The sequence below is a fragment of the Syngnathoides biaculeatus genome, chromosome 20 (genome assembly GCF_019802595.1).
Source record: "Syngnathoides biaculeatus isolate LvHL_M chromosome 20, ASM1980259v1, whole genome shotgun sequence".
In the NCBI taxonomy this organism is placed as follows: domain Eukaryota; kingdom Metazoa; phylum Chordata; class Actinopteri; order Syngnathiformes; family Syngnathidae; genus Syngnathoides; species Syngnathoides biaculeatus.
In genome coordinates, this window is record NC_084659.1 from 8,489,855 (window position 1) to 8,505,664 (window position 15,810).

The following is a 15,810-nucleotide window of genomic DNA, read 5'->3' on the forward strand; positions in this document are numbered from 1 at the left end:
TCGGCCATGGTATCAAAACTCCGCACGAGTCGGCTAACAGTCGCATTCACCTCCCTGTGTCGGCAGCCATGTTGATACGCTCGAGCGCCTGTGTGCTCAACGGGAAGCAGCGATACAGTATCAGCACAGCGCCCCTGCTTCCTGCAGCCATTTTCCATTCTAGTGAGTTTTGCCCCTCCACCCCCCCGCCCCAAAAAATAAGAGCAATGACCCGCTTGCAGCAGACTTGTCTCCGCTTGCGCGCTCGTGTCATCCTTCAACCGTGACCGACGTTGCACGATTATACAACACAAGGACCACACATTCCAGTGAGCTATGACTGACTGACAGAAGGAAAAAATGTAAATTACTTGCATTGCATTAATGTTAGAAAGAAAAAAAAAAAAAGCAATTCTGAGGGTCGATTAGTGCAGTAAGTCTCAAGTCTAGAAGGCAAGTTGCTCAGACTTAATTTTGTGTGAAATTTGTGTTGATTCACACAGGTTAATTAATTTAATAATAATCTTATTATTGTGTATGATATCCTACTTGCCACATGATTAGTTTTGAATGAGCACACACATCATTTATACATCATGGCATTGTTTGTGTGTTACAGGCGGACAACCCTCGAGGAGCAAAATGGTGGCGTAATATTTTGTAAGTATTTTGACGTAGAACATTTGGAGTTCAAACTCAAGATTTGTTTAGAGCGCCTCGTTGTCGGCCACGAGTGTCCGCATGTCACGGGCAAAGGGTTTAAGAGCAAGCCGAAATGTATTTTTAAAAAGCGTTTGACAGCCGGCGCGGCCCCTTAGAGCGCCTCGTTGTCGCAGATTTTCCACCATTTTCAAGCCTCATTCGACGTACTTGTTGAATGTTTTAATCGTTCACTTAGTTCAGCGTATTAACAAGGCTTCGCCGGGGTGTGTCGAATTTTCCCCCTCATTTTACGGGAACACTTAAGTGCTATTCACGTTTTGGAGCAGATTGCCGGCCGCGCTCTTTTGTAATGTTCCAGAACATTCTCATGTAAAATCCAACGGTATACATTTTGTTTTGTTTTTCGTCGCGTTGACGGGGTTTACTGAGCCAAAGCGCTTTCGTTCATTATTTGGAGATTCTTTTGTCGGCTCGGGAGCGGTAATTGGACACACGCTTGTGACTAATTCTCTCGGCTGCGTCTCAATCCTCCGCTCGGGTCTAAAACGCGAGCCTCGCCGGCGCGACCTCTCTGTTTTGCCTCCCGTTGCCATGACAGCTCGCGTCACAGTCGCAGACGGCTAATTAAGTGAATTTATCACGGCAGAACCGGGAGGAGAGAAAAACACAAGTTGTACGGCCCGGCTGCACGGTTTACATGTGTTTGGCCGGCACGTTCAGAATCATACGCAGGACCCCGAGCCAACATTCGTCAACTTTGTCGTCACCTCTTGAGGAGCCGCCATTGGGCGGAAAGCCCAGTGACGCTTGCTGCTGCTTAATAGAATTTAAATTGCTTGGACAGGCCGTGGGAAGTTGCACCCTTTTAGGTACTAGACCGCAGTACGGTAATGTTGTACTGAGATGCGTTGACTGGCGTTTTCTGTCCTCATACACGCGGTAGGTCGACACCGCGTCCCAATACTTTTCCCCGTCCTGCATCTTTGGTTGCAGTGTTTTACATTGGTTTCTTCTGTCCGTAACCAATGGCAATCATCTGTTGCCTGCCGTGTGCATTCCCAGCGCACCGCCCACTCTTAAGCCTGCAAACTCTCACACCCTTCATCCTCAACTCCCTGTGGCTTTTCAGATTTATTGCACTTTTTTTTGTTTTTTTGCTCATTTTTGTCCGCCTCCTCCTTTGTCTTTTTTTTGGTTTTTTTGCTCATTTTTGTCCGCCTCCTCCTTTGTCTTTTTTTTGTTTTGTTTTGTTTTGTTTCCCTCGCCTCCCGATGCACACGATTGCGTTCACGTTAGCCCGCAGCGTGAATTTAATCAAAACTGCACCGCCACCTCTTGTCGCCAAGGGACTGAGCGCACTCGCGCGTGTGCTCCGGGGCTTGAACGCGGATCCGCTCGGAGTCAACGGCGCTATTAGTGGTTAATATCCCCCGCCTCCCGTCGTGTGAATATACCCCAACGCCGCAGCTCTCGCATCCGCGCACACCTGCAGCCTCAAGTGCGGCCGCCGATAATTGAGCCAGAGAGAACTTTGTCACGTCGCGACGTGACAAAGTTTTCCCTGCGCTTATTGCATGTTTGTAAGAAGGTTGTGAACGATAATCAGTTTTAAGGTGGTACTCACACGCTCGTTCTGTTTGTGTTGTCCAAGATGGCGGTCAGCATGAATTACTTGCAAGAAGAACGATTTTATGAATGATGTAACACGTGAGCGAGCATCCTGTGGACCTTTTCGAGCAAATGACTTCTACATCTCTGGTATCCCAACTTGGGTGCATAATTGATTCCTTGCCCACCCGTGTAAAAAAAAAAAAAAAAAAAAAAAAAAAAATAGAATATACAGACATTTTTTTAGCCCCACATTGTGCTCCTTCAGTCAACCGGTGCACACTGTAAATGAACTGCTTCACTTTTTTTTTTTTTTTTTTTTGCTGATGATAAAAATACATGCAACATGAATTGGACACTCTAAATTGCCCCCATGTGTGATTGTGAGTACGACTGCTGTCCGTCTCGATGCGCCCGGCGATTGACTGGCAACCAGTTCAGGGTGTACCCCGCCTCCTGCCCGTTGACAGCTGGGAAAGGCTCCAGCACTCTCTCATGAGGATGAGCGGCAAAGAAAATGGCTGGATGGATGCATAAATATTATTTTTAATATTCTTCTGGATTGCTTAATTGGCCGTCTATATGTGTTACTCCACGTTTTCAAATTGCTTAAAGGGTTGTACCACCGTGCCATCTATGGCGTTTTGCACTAAGCTAGCGGCGTTTTCATTTTTCAACACGGCTCGTAATGATCTTTGCTTTCTGTTGACTTTGACAAACTTCAACTGGGAATGCTAATGAACACCTTGAAGCTTCTTCTTTGAAAAATTGTTCACTCCGTGCCAAAGCGTCGCTTCAGCTGGCTTCACTGCCGCAATCTCGCACTTAACGGGCTGCAAACCATCAAAGAACCCGTTGTGACGTCATGACGAAAAAAAGTCTCCATGCTGGTTGTTTTTTCAGTGCCTTTCATTGTTGCTCTTGTCGAGACAAAAGCTCCACAAAGTGTTTGGAGAGACGCTTTTCACGCTGGCTTTAAAAGCCTCATCGCGACTCCCGGGGGGAGGCGAAGACGAACACGCCCCGGAGGCAAACTGCGGCCGCCTGACTTCCCCTTTGACGCTTCGGCGCAAGCGGTCCGGGATGCCTCGCTCGTCCTCTTCGGCCGCTCGTTTGATGTGCGAAAGGTCAGCGGAGGGGCGGCCCGCAGCGCGCGTGCTTACTTCAGACGTCGACCACATTTTGGTTTGCGTACAAAAGTTTTGTTTTCAGAGTTAACGGCGCCCGCTGGGTGTCAACGTATGACGACACGGCAACATACTTGTGGCTCGGCGGCGTCTTTTGAGTCCGAAAAGCATGTGGGCGCTCACAGCTGGCCGGAGAGCCCGTTAAAGTGGTCACCGCATTCCTCCCGACTTGACCTTTTTCCCGACCCCAATAAACCACAAACCAAAAGGCGACGCTTGTAAAATGGGATTTTGATTCCGGCCTTTTTTCCCTCCAAGTGTCGTAAATCAGCCCCGCTTTTTCCTCAGAAGGCAGCAGGTTGCGGCAGCCCCCACCCCGTCTATCCCAAATGTTCTTTGCGTATTAGCCAAGCCCCCCCCCCTCCTCCCCCCCAAAAAATCCAAGTGTCATTCATTCATTCATTCATTCACACGCAGCTACCTCCTCCTCTCAGACACACATTTTGAGCATCCCGAGTGATTTCCCCGACTTGCATTTTATTATTTTATTTTTGTGTTTTAGGGCCCCCCGCACCCCCGCCCTCCCTGTTTGTAAGTCACCTGGATAATTCTGATCAACTTGAGCCGAGCGGTGAGTAGACGGCCCTTCAAAATCCATTAACTTTACAGCGCTTTAATGTCCTGATTTAACAAGCCGAGTGTTAATCTGGTACAACCGGCGCACGGTTCCAGATCGTTCTGTTCTGTTTTTGTGATTATGTACGGGTAGGATGCACGGACACGTCTTGCATGCGTGCACTAATGCAAACAATTATTAGTATTATTATTTTTCTGTTGCCTATGTTGCTCGGCTGCACCCGCAAACTTTCCTTTTGGCTTTAAAAAACCTGAATTACGACGTCTTGTGTGCCATTTTGGGGGGAGGGGGGGGGGTGCGGTAACCGTCTCGCGGGGATAATCCATTCCGAGAGGTGGCGAGGTGGAAAATGCCATTATGTAGAAAGAGCTGACGTGCAGCTACAATTGCAGGGCACGCCGACAGTGAGAAAGAAAGAGAGAGAGAGAGAGCGAGAAAAAAGCAGATAACACCAAGCGAGTCAGTGAAGTTCATTTTGTAATATTGTTTTATCTTCTCGGGGGCGGGGTGGGAGGGTGATAAATGCAAGTGTTGTGCCCGCGTGTTGTTAATATGAGGCATTGCAGTGTTTTTGATTGCGACCGTCTGGGCTCAGGCACTAATAACGCCTGCAAAGAAAAATGATTGCAGCATATTGCTGCATATTTCAGCGTATACTGGCTGTCATTCATAAAAAAAATTTACAAAAAAAAAAAAAAAAAAAAACTCCGCAGCTGACCGGCTTCTCTCGGCGCTTATCAGATACATGCAGAGACATATCTGCATTGGTATGCGAGGAGGCGGTGAAGTGTGTTGCCGCGTGCGCCCAACTGGCCCGTTCGGGCTCGCGTGGGCCGTAAATGTCATCCGGCCTTCAGCCAGGTGGTCAAGACACGGCGAGAAATTTCGCGGAATGCCCCCAACCCCTCCCAGCAATGAGACCCATCGCTTTTTATGGCACTTTTACGCTTATGTTCATTGGCCAATGCAGACCCACAAAGACAGCCACTCGAGTGTTGGGACATGCTTGTTTATTGCCTCCCCCTCTGCAGCCGAAGACATTTTTGGTAATTGCATTCCTTGAGCTTGGACATTTCCTGTTCTCGCCGTAGTTTGTTGTAATTTCACCAAAACACCTTTCAAATGCGCATTTAGAGTCTGTAAACCTGCTGAAGTGTTTTTAACATGACATGTACTACGTTTGTCCCAGCATCGGCGTGAAAACGGATCTTACAAAATTCTGGTTTTGAAAACGATGTATGACTCACAAATCCCTCTAGATGGCAGTGTTGCATCTCTTTGGGTCTTTGCAAATTTTGAATAGATGAACAAAAATGGCTGTCAATGTATGAAATTGCTTTGAAAACAGCTGGCAGTCAATCAGTTAGTTGCAGACGACATCGTCCAGTTGAAAAAAAAAAAAAAATACACGTCGCGCTTTGTTGCCTGTTCTTTTAGATTTGTCATGCTCGCGCGTACGCTTGCCTTCCCCCGAAATAACGAAGCCGTCAGTCGGTCGCAGCCCGGCCGACGCGACGGCGCGCGTCGTCTCGTTTTCATTCGCAACAGAAAAGCCACTTCCTTTAAATATGCATGATTTCCCGAGGAGCGCGTGATCGTCATCGAACGTCCTCATCAGCAAAAGGGGAAACGTCAATTCTGAAGATGGCCCGGCGTGAATCGAAACCACGGCTTGAGTCGAGACGGCCCCGTTTGGATGATCGCCGTCATAAATTCCCACCGTCGTGTTTGTTTAGGCGGCGCTGTAAGCGTCTCTGATAGCTGGCCGAGTATTAGGCAATTTAAAAAAAAAAATGCGTTTTGAGACTTTATACCTTTATGCTAATGTTTGAATGTGCTGTAAAACTATTTACAAGGCAAAACGTGACAGTTGAAACCCGACAAGCAACGTTTGAATATTCCATTCTCGCGGTGATTAGTTCAATTGTGATAAATGGTGAGCGATTTGCATTTGTCGCGTCTAAAAAAAGGTAAAAAAAAAAAAAAAAAAGTCTCAGCACGTTAAACGCTAACCTTAAAAAATGTCTGCTCACGTTTTATCTCTCTTTGACTTTCCCTGTCTCAGATAAGAGAAAAGAGGAGCTGGAATTGATGATCCCGGAGCGCCGTCCTGGAAGGGGATTTGTGAGGCGAGTCGGCAGCGGGAGGAGGAGCGGCTAATCGCCGCGGGCCCAGCGGGACCGCGACCGGGAAAAGCCGATGATGGGTCGCTCTTCCGTTTGCGTCCTTCTCCTGTCGCTTTGCCTCGCATGGCCGAGCGTCGCGGCGCGAGCTGAAGGTATGACGTCGTGCTTCCTGCGTCAGTCGGGTGGCGTTCATTCCACTTGACCACAAGGTGGCGGAATTGTGACGTCGTCCCCTTGCCCTGTCGGAATGGAAAGACGACGGGTGGGATTGTTTGTGCTCCTTCCAAGCGAATGCGTAACGTAGTGATTGTTGCTAATCGAGCGAAATCCGCATCAACAAAAACCTTCCATAAACAACGTGAATTAAAATGGAGGAAAACGTCTCCCCAAACTCTTTGTCGAACATTTTAGAGCCATTGAATGATGCAGTCAACGAAATAAGTGGACGACTTTTATTGTCGGAAATGAATGGAAATTATGTTCCGTCGTTCTAGAATGTACCTAAGCTATTTTCACGTTTTCAAGAAAACTTCTAGACTTTCAATCTTGAGGTGACGCAATGCCGCACGGCTCCCGCGGAGCAAAGTCAGAAGTGCGCTTTTACAATACAGGTGATGCTTGACCCTTCAAGAGGTGTTGTTTTTTTGTCCAGCTATTTTCAATGCTTTAAATGAGTTATTAATGCTAAGAAGTAATGGTGGGGATGGATCGGTAATATCGATTTGTGACTCTATTTAGACATAAGGTTTCTGCTAGACGGCGGCGAAATGTGGGTAATTATAGTCTCCAACGGGTGTCAAAGTCCTGAAAAGGCTTTAATTAGATGCTGAATTATATCTTTCATACACCTGAGAGTTTGCAATCCGCTTAATTGTTTGGTTGTCCAACGCAATGACAACGTTTTGTGAAATTAAAAACATTCCCAACGTGGTGGAACATTGTGCCAGACCGGTGTCTGATTGCAGGATCTGGATTTGCTCAGGGCGCGCGAGGAGGCGGCCTGAGCGCGCGTTCTGCGGGTTGTGTTTACCTTAATATTCCAGGCGTTCCTCATTGCTGTGGTCAGGTTTTTACTGGCGGAGTGCTCAGAATACCGATGCTCGTTCCAGGCCGACTTGTGTCTCATTAAGCATTCATGGGAGTTTGTGGCGCTTGCTGCCGGGACGCCAGCCTGCAAAGCCTGATGAGGCAAGACTGCCATCTAGTGACGAGAGGGAATATTAAGTTATTGGGATATTCAGCAGTTACCCTTTGAATAATACCCCTTCTGACCCCCGGGGACGTTTTATGCCATTGAATTTTTAAAAAAGGCATTTTGTTCTGTTAAATGAATATCGGTTGTATTTTCCCACATTTTGTCGTTTGTTTCGGACGACACAAAATCCCATTTTTGATCAGGCATTTATCTTAACCATGGATGCACTGATACTGATAGCCGTATCTCTATTGTTGTACGTTTGGAGTCAAACTTCTTCTCATCCTTTAAGAAAAATGCTCTGATACTACGACACTGGACACTTTGTGCACTTTAAAAAGTGTTTTTGTAAAACTAATGCAGTGCTTTAATATTTCAATTGGACCATTGGAAATAGTTTCCCTATTCAACGCGTGCTTCGGAATTTCAGTTTCAAAAGTTGTGTTTTTGGTAAGGTCGCTAATTGCCCGACGTACGGCAGCGTGCAGGACGGTGGCGCAGGCAGACGTCGTCTTCCTGGTGGATGCGTCGCGGAGCGTGGGCGCCAGCGGCTTCTCCGCGGTGAAAGACTTCATCTCGGCGATGATCTCCGCCTTCCAGGACGGCCCCGCGGTATCCGAGGGCGTCCGCTTCGGAGTCACCGTCTTCGGGAACGTCCCCAGGTAAAAGGCGACGACGCGCGAGCGCATCTCGGGTTTGCGTCTCCGCCTCACTTCCTGTCGGGCTTCCAGGATGCGCATCGCTTTGACCGACTACGGCTCCCCGGAGGAGGTGCTCGGAGCCGTCAGGGTCCTTCCCTACGAGGGCGGAGCCAGGAAGACGGGCGCCGCCCTCCAGTTTCTCGTGGACCAGGTTTTCAGCGCCGCGATCAGCCGAGACCTCGCACCCAAGGTACCGCCGATACTTTGGTCAGGTGGTGCAAGTGCATGCGCAAAATCACTTTTTTTTTTCCTGGTAAAGGAGGCTTGTGATTGGCCTCTTTTCCAATTTTGTGGAATAAAAATAAAAGTGCATTCCAGTCAGCCACCTGCGCCAGACGACAACTTGTCAAGGGATAAAATGGGAAGTATTTTCCTTCGCTATCAGCGCTAGCGGTTAGCATTCCCATCAGCTCGCTATCTTGCGAGTGTGCGTGTGAATAATTTTGCACTTGCCGTTGGAAGGCAGCGGCGAGAGGATTAGGCTGATCTATTGAATTTGTAGCGGCAGGGCGCATGCGAGCAGCAGCTCCAATCTCATATTGATGCCACCTCCTCTCCCCCCCCACCCCTTTTGTCTTCTTTCATGAACTTTTTGTGAACTTCGCTTAATTTTTATTAATGAGCCGATAGCTAGTCTCGGTCGCAGTCGCGCCTCTCGCTTGTTCTATTTGCTTGATTTATTCAATTATAAATTCAATTATGAATTAAACCATGAACAAATCTGTGTGGGGGGGGCTTTAGTGAGCATGATGCTGTGTTCAAATTATTCTTTTTTTTTTTTAAAGCAAACATAGTCGCGTTCATTATTTAGCTACACAACTGTGCAAATGTTTGAACTGTAGAATGTAGAATCTGAAAATCAAACCTAGTCAGCATGTAACGTCGTCTTTGGAAAGTGCCTGTAGCTTTTTGTTAATAGTGCAAAATCGCCACAATAAGAATCAAGTTTCACCATGTCGTAATGCATCGTTGAACACAAATGGTGGAGCAACACACAGAGGATAGGATAACAATATTCACAGGCACATGTTCTTTATCCTCTGTGACGAAAGACTAATATTACTGAAGGTAAGTGAGGACAAAAAATATGAAAACTGTTCTTGGATTTTGTGACAACTGCACGTTTTCAAGAACTACAATATTATTGAGTGCTATTTCTCTCTTTTCAAAAAATGTTCCATATTGTGTACAGATTTGGTCATGGAATAAACAACACTTTTTTCCTCGGGGCACCACTGTAAACAAGCTTTTCAGCCTTCCGCTTTCTCCTCAGGTGGCCATTTTAATAACAAACGGACCATCGGACGACCCGCTTGACGCCGCGGCCAAAGAAGTCGCCGACAACGGGATTTCGCTCTATGCGGTCGGTGAGTCGCCATTGTGAATTCCTTCAACATCCCCACTGCGGCGGCCTCCCCCTAATTTCATCCGGACGGCCGCTGTGTTCACGCCGGTGCGAGAAACTCGCGTCCTGTGCATTTGCGGGTCATTGAGTTGCGCGATGGTGCGAGATTCTGATTGCCGACGTGTGTAGTTGAAAAAGTCAGGGATTCATTCAAAGGATGGACTCCGCTTGCCTCCCCCAAGTCGCTTTGCACGACCTCGCGCGCATCTGACCCCCCCGCTGTGAACGCTGCAATAATTACTGCTCATTACCCAGTCGCACTCTAATTGCTGCCATTATTCAGCGGACGTTTCGTCCAGATAACAAGCACAGCAATACAAACACGCTCTGCATGTGCACATACATGTTTTGCTTTCAGGAATCAGTGGCACAAGGCAAATGAATCAAAGAAAAGAATTCTGTTAACCTCCAAGTGAAATAATAAACATTTTAAAGCATGTTGCCCGAGTCATCTTGCAGCAACTGCAGTTTCATTGGTATTTCTCGACCAACCAAAGGTCTGGTGCGCAGACAACGGGACAACAGAGAGGCGATTGCAAATGCCACAGCTCCCCCCAGTGGTGCACGGTAGGTAGCGCAAAAAAAAAATATATCTTGACGGCCACGCTTCTTGTGCGCAGGCGTGAGGGGGGCCGACGAGGCCGAGCTGAGGATGACGGTGTCCCATCCGTACGAGGAGCACCTCTTGATGGGCGCCGACTTCCCCCTGCTGGAGGCGGCCCTCCCCAAATTGTCCCGTCGCGTGTGTTTCACCGCCTCCGAACCGCCGCGGCCCGTCAAAAAGCTGCAGCCCGGTGAGTGGGGCATGCGTATTGTCACAAAAAGACTTAATCTCATTGGCCTGTCTAATAAAGTTCAAATTGAATGTTTTTTTTTTTTTTTTTTTTTTAAATCTATTTGATGCGTCCAGTCATCGAGCCCATCACGGGTCCCAAAGACCTGCAGGTGAGCGAGCTGGCCTACGGCTCCCTCAGGCTGACGTGGACGGCGGCCACGGGGGACGTCGCGGGCTACCGACTCCTGGTCGTCCCTCTGGCTGGCTCCGTGGGACGACCCGTTCACCCGCAGCAGAGACAGGTGAGGCGGCTGCAAAAGTTGCACAAATACGGAAAAGGTGATCGCTCACTCTGCCGTCTGCTCTCTTTGCTGCGAGATTGACCTCAAAGCGGACGTGACAACGGTCGTGGTGGCAGAGCTGGACCCCAAAACATCGTATTCCCTGACTGTGTACGCCGTCTATCCCAGTCTCATCGGAGAGTCCGTGACCACCACTGCCCAGACGAGTAAACGCGCTGCGAACAGCCCCCGAACGTCGTTTTACTCCTCTAACCTGAGCACTCTTGTCTTTCAGCGCCGCTTCCTCAAGTGTTAAATTTCCGAGTTATCGAAGAGGGTCTTTTCTCCTTACGTCTGGGCTGGACGCCCCCGCTGAAGAAGCTGGACGGCTTCAAGATCGTCATCCCGAGATGTACGGTACACGCGGACGTCACCGGCGCTCCGTTTTTCGTGTCCCGACGGAAGTTGTCCCGCTTTCTCAAACGCAGCCAACCGACCGGGCTCGGCGTACGAGCAGCTGCTGCCGGGAGACGTCTCCTCTCACGTCATCGACAGCCTGGAGGAGGACAAAACCTACAGCGTCAGTATTTATGCGCTGTACCCGCAGGGGCCCAGTGAACCCGTTTCCATTGAGGGAAGGACATGTAAGTCGATTGACGGGATTATTTTTACAATGTGACTTTTGATGGACACCTGCACAGGCTCATATTCTCCTTTCATATGATCAAAATGTAAAAACTACTGTAACGTTAAATGAGATGTAGTGACTTTGTTTTTAAATGAAGCACACCTCAGTTGTAGTACGCCATCATGTCCACAAGAGGGTAGTGTTGTTCCATAACAGCGCTTTAATTTGTCAGGTTTTTCCAGGTTGTGTGTAGGATTCTTGAAAAGCTCCATGTCACGTGACCATATATTTATTTTTTGCAGATTTTCACATTTTGTTTGGATGTGTTTTGTGCGCGTTAGTAAAGCTGGTCGCAATTGAAGAGCTGCTGGTCCAAAATGCAACCACCGACACCGTGCAGGTCAAGTGGACTCCAGTGAAAGGCGCGACGGGATTTCGTCTCACGTGGGCGTCGCCGGGTAACGCGGCCTTGACCCCGACCGCAAGATGCCGACTTCTATTTGATTTTTTTTTTTTTTTTTTTTCGTCACTTCCCGCGCGTTTCAGACGGCCACATCGAGAACATCAACCTGAGGGATGCCTTCGACTTCTACATGATCCAGGGCCTCCACGCGGGTGCCGAGTACACCGTCGCCATGAACCCCGTCTTTGGAGACGTAGAGGGGCCTGTCACATCCGCCAAAGTCAACACATGTAAGGAAAGAGTCCAGGCGCGATGGATTCTATTTTCTTTTTCGTGACCCGATGTCGTCGTCCGTGTCAGTGGAAAGCAGCGCGGTGCAAACCCTGAAGGTGTCGGCTGTGAGCACCAACAGCGCCGTCATCACGTGGAACAGCGTGTCGGGGGCCACGGGGTACCGGCTGGCCTGGGGACCCACGGCAGGTGCGTCGGAGGTTCTGGTCCCGGCGGGAGCGTCCGCTGACGGTGTCGTCCTTCCTCAGAATTTGCGGGACGGGATCGCCCCAGGCAGTTGGCGCTGAACGGCAGCACCACCGAGTACCAGCTGAAGAACGTCGCTCACGACACGGAGTACGCGCTGACGCTCTACGTGCTCTTTGGATCGGTGGTCGGGCCCGGAATCACCGCCACCTTCCGAACGTGTCAGTAGTCGTCTGTGAGATGGATGCGACGTTACCCGAGTTATAAAAGATGGACGCTGACCTTTTCTTCTCATTCATTCTCAGCTCCTTTAGGTTACGTCTCCAGCTTTGAGGTGACGTCCTACACCGACGCCTCCATCGATGTGCGGTGGAGCCCAATCGTCGGCGCCACTGAGTACAAACTCACCTGGAACGCTGGTAATTTTCACGTTTCCTCTCCTGTTCCTGCCCGGGTTTTGTCACGCATGTGGCCCTCGACGTCCGCAGACCACGGCAGCCCCCAGTCGCGCTACTTGGACCGCAGCGTTCTCGTCTATCGGATCGCCGACCTGAAGCCGCGGTCCGCCTACACGATCACAGTCCGTGCGCTATACGGCAACACGGAGGGACCAGAAATCTCCTTAACTCAAGTCACAGGTGGTGAACAGTCGCATGTTCGTAAGGCTTTCTGTCGCAGTTTGACAAAGTATCGTTTTGTACGTTTCAAATTCCTTAGCCGCTGCCTCGGACTCCGACGCATCTCAGCTGGTGAGGGAAGTCAAGATTGTGGACACCGGCGTCAACTCTGTCACTCTCTCCTGGAAACAAACGCCTGCTGCAACCGGGTACAAGATCTCCTGGATCCACTTCAAGGGTGAGATTCTGCTTCCATTTATGACCCTGGAAAGTGTATTCATGTGGACTGCCTGCTGCCCCCACACACACACACTTTTACAAGGATATGTTGCGGTCCACTGTCATGAAATGCATGATTTTTAGTATGTTATTAATGAAAAAACAGCAGCCAGTATGGACCCAGATTTTGACGTGTATGCCTTTTTGTAACTCCCGACATGAAAATCCTCTCGAGGGTTTTTTTATTTTATTTTATTTTTTTTTCGAGAAGAAGCCGGAAGTGACATACAGAACTCAAGCGGTCTCGTCTGTTTATACTAGTTTTACCTGCTGGAACGTAGCTACTTGTTCCTTTGTGTTAGCCAAAATGCCGGCTTGTCGTATTGCTTGAACACTCGGGAGGATGGATTCGCTCTTCATACTTTTCCAAAAGATCCGCTTCATCGTGAAAAATGGATTGCACAGGTGCAAAGGACGAGCACTTCGGGCGGGGAGGTGGTTTGGCCATGATCCGCATATCATCTAAATATGGCTCGAAACAATAAACTTTACTCTGTTGTGTGATGTTCTCTTCTTCGAAAAGAGCTTCCATGTCAGAAGGGGCGTGTTCGTCTCCCATAGTAGGAGGACCAGCGTGTTTTCAATGGCGAATGTCCAGGGTGACGTCACGGGCAGGAGATGCAGCCAATATGGCGACCACTCGGATGTCGAATGACACTTTGCGCATGGATGACGTGCTCTCCGCTGATTATTTATTTTTTCATACAGACATTGAAGTGAATAATGTTATATGTATTTTTCATGACAATATCTATTTTATAATGTTTATAGGAATGACACTCGTATCTAAAAATGTTTTACTACCTTTTTCCTCCACTAGGGGGAGAAGAAAAGTCCCATGTGGTACCGGCTGGTGTGACAACATTCACTATCAAGAACCTACTCGAGGGCTCGGCCTACAAGGTCCAGGTGTCCCCCATGGCGGGCAGCCGGGAGGGAAGTTCTGTCCTGGTCACTGCACGAACAAGTGGGTCATCCCAGGAGAATATTCTGAATGCGAGCTCACGACCACGACGGCCTTTTGACTTTTCTCTCTGCGATTGGTATTCAGCGGACCTCCCAAAAGTGACGGGATTCACGGCTCGGAACACCACGGACAGCAGCACTGTTCTGAGCTGGAACCGAATGGCGGGTGCCTCCGGGTACCTTCTCAGCTGGCGCCACATCTCAGGTCCGGAGCGCCGATGTCGCGCCCGCATCTGACTTTACTGTACTCTTCCTCGCGTGTTGTTCCTTAATCGTCGTCATCCCGCTTTGTCGCAGTTTACTCTGACTCAATATCCGAATCGTACCCTGGAGTTTGACGCGGCTATGACGAGTGTGTCATGTTATTGTTCTGCACGTTTTGAGTCATAGCGTAAGTGCTCTTAAGTGGTTGAAGGGAAGCGCACTCATATTGTTTTTATTCACATTTCATTGTCTTTGTCTGTATTTGGCCAGAAAAGTCAATGGTAAAGCAATTTGCTCCTGGCAAATGTGAAATTATGTCCGTGTTTTGTTTCAGTGTTTGAGACTAAAAAAGAGCAGCTGGGCCACACTTTCACCTCCTTTAAAGTCGGCGATCTCCTGTACGGCAGAACTTATATTTTCTCCATTCGGCCTTTGTACGGGGAAGTGGAAGGCCCCATCAGCACCGTTTACCAGAGGATCGGTAAGGAGGGCTCACGGCGCCTTTCTCCGAAATCCACGATCCAAACGGTCCATCGTTTTGCTTGCGTTCACCTCAGCGGCGCCGCAACCTGCGAGGCCTCAGCCGGCAACCGCCGCGCCTCACACCACAGTTGGCGGCACCGCCACCCTTCGGACGCCCACGGGAAGCACCAAACGCCCCGTTGTCGTTCCGCCGAATGACACCGGCGAGGAGACCCCGAGTCATCCCGTCGTCGCCTCGCCCCAGTTGACCACACCCAGCGGAGTGACGACAGCTCCGTCACGAGCAGGTGTTTTATTATTTTTTTTTTTCCATTGCAATTCTCCCGTTGCAGACCTTTGCCGACGCGCACGTTTGCGTTTTTGCCAGATTGCAGCCAGAGCAGAGTGGACGTTGTGTTCCTGGTGGACGAGTCGTCCAGCGTGGGCGCCAACAACTTCGAAAAGATGAAGGACTTCATATTTCGGGTGGTCGCCCACTTCCCGGTCATCGGGCCCGAGGGCGCACAAGTGCGCGTCCGGACGCCGTTCGGCCCAGCAGCGGGGAATTATTGGCATAATAAAACCGAAATTCTCTCCCCCGTCTCTCAGATTGCCGTCGTCCATTTCAGCGACGAGCCTCGAATTGAATTCCAACTCAACGATCACAAAGAGCGGAACGCCGTCCTGACGGCGCTGAGGGGCCTGCGCTACGGAGGGGGCAACACCAAGACCGGTTTGTAAGCCGTGAAACGCAACCGCACTTGAGCGGGAATCTCATTTCTTGAACTTTTGTTCCCGTCTAAACCCAGGAAAGGGCCTCAGCTACGTCCTGCGGGAAACCTTCCAGGAGTCTGTGGGGATGAGGCAGGACGTGGCCCATGTTCTGGTGCTGATAACAGACGGCAGGGCTCATGACGATGTGGAGCCACCGTCCAGGATCGCGCGCGCTCTAGGTTGGTCAAAGGTCCGCTAGCGCGGGGTATGGGGGTGATTTCCTCCTCAATTTGAACGCATATGTTTTCCGTAGGCGTCAGCGTCCTGGCGGTGGGCGTCGCCAACGCCGACCTGCAGGAGTTGAGTCGGATCGCGGCCCCCGCCAGGTACAAAAACGTCTTCTACTCGCCGACCTTCGACGACTTTGCGTCCGTCGAGAGAGAGTTCGTCGCGAGCGTGTGCGGCGAGGAGCTCCTCTCCGAGTTCAAGCTGCGCGATTATGAACATGAGGAGGTAAAGGGAGAAATTTGAGCAACTGTGCTGAACTCCACTTTAAACCCTCG

The 15,810-nt window shown here is 49.7% G+C and overlaps 1 protein-coding gene across 14 annotated transcripts in view; it reads left to right on the forward strand.

Moving 5' to 3' along the window:
• The window catches only part of col7a1l (collagen type VII alpha 1-like), a 33,859-nt gene that overhangs the window by 1,756 nt on the left and 16,293 nt on the right, over window positions 1–15,810 (forward strand). For 11 of the 14 annotated variants that reach the window (XM_061807320.1, XM_061807319.1, XM_061807317.1 and 8 more), the window contains exons 2-26: window positions 599–639; window positions 3,940–4,008; window positions 6,080–6,292; window positions 7,817–7,997; window positions 8,067–8,226; window positions 9,310–9,403; window positions 10,062–10,235; window positions 10,352–10,518; window positions 10,595–10,724; window positions 10,793–10,909; window positions 10,986–11,141; window positions 11,467–11,583; window positions 11,672–11,818; window positions 11,889–12,008; window positions 12,068–12,226; window positions 12,311–12,643; window positions 12,723–12,860; window positions 13,722–13,868; window positions 13,953–14,072; window positions 14,406–14,552; window positions 14,629–14,841; window positions 14,922–15,061; window positions 15,143–15,266; window positions 15,343–15,486; window positions 15,561–15,760. In XM_061807320.1, the coding sequence (XP_061663304.1) occupies window positions 6,214–6,292; window positions 7,817–7,997; window positions 8,067–8,226; window positions 9,310–9,403; window positions 10,062–10,235; window positions 10,352–10,518; window positions 10,595–10,724; window positions 10,793–10,909; window positions 10,986–11,141; window positions 11,467–11,583; window positions 11,672–11,818; window positions 11,889–12,008; window positions 12,068–12,226; window positions 12,311–12,643; window positions 12,723–12,860; window positions 13,722–13,868; window positions 13,953–14,072; window positions 14,406–14,552; window positions 14,629–14,841; window positions 14,922–15,061; window positions 15,143–15,266; window positions 15,343–15,486; window positions 15,561–15,760 (3,507 nt within the window). In that variant the 5' untranslated portion in view covers window positions 599–639; window positions 3,940–4,008; window positions 6,080–6,213. Of the gene's footprint in view, window positions 1–598; window positions 640–3,939; window positions 4,009–5,105; window positions 6,293–7,790; window positions 7,998–8,066; window positions 8,227–9,309; window positions 9,404–10,061; window positions 10,236–10,351; window positions 10,519–10,594; window positions 10,725–10,792; window positions 10,910–10,985; window positions 11,142–11,466; window positions 11,584–11,671; window positions 11,819–11,888; window positions 12,009–12,067; window positions 12,227–12,310; window positions 12,644–12,722; window positions 12,861–13,721; window positions 13,869–13,952; window positions 14,073–14,405; window positions 14,553–14,628; window positions 14,842–14,921; window positions 15,062–15,142; window positions 15,267–15,342; window positions 15,487–15,560; window positions 15,761–15,810 lie in introns of those variants that run through there. The other 3 variants (XM_061807325.1, XM_061807326.1, XM_061807318.1) reach the window with 3 other exon arrangements.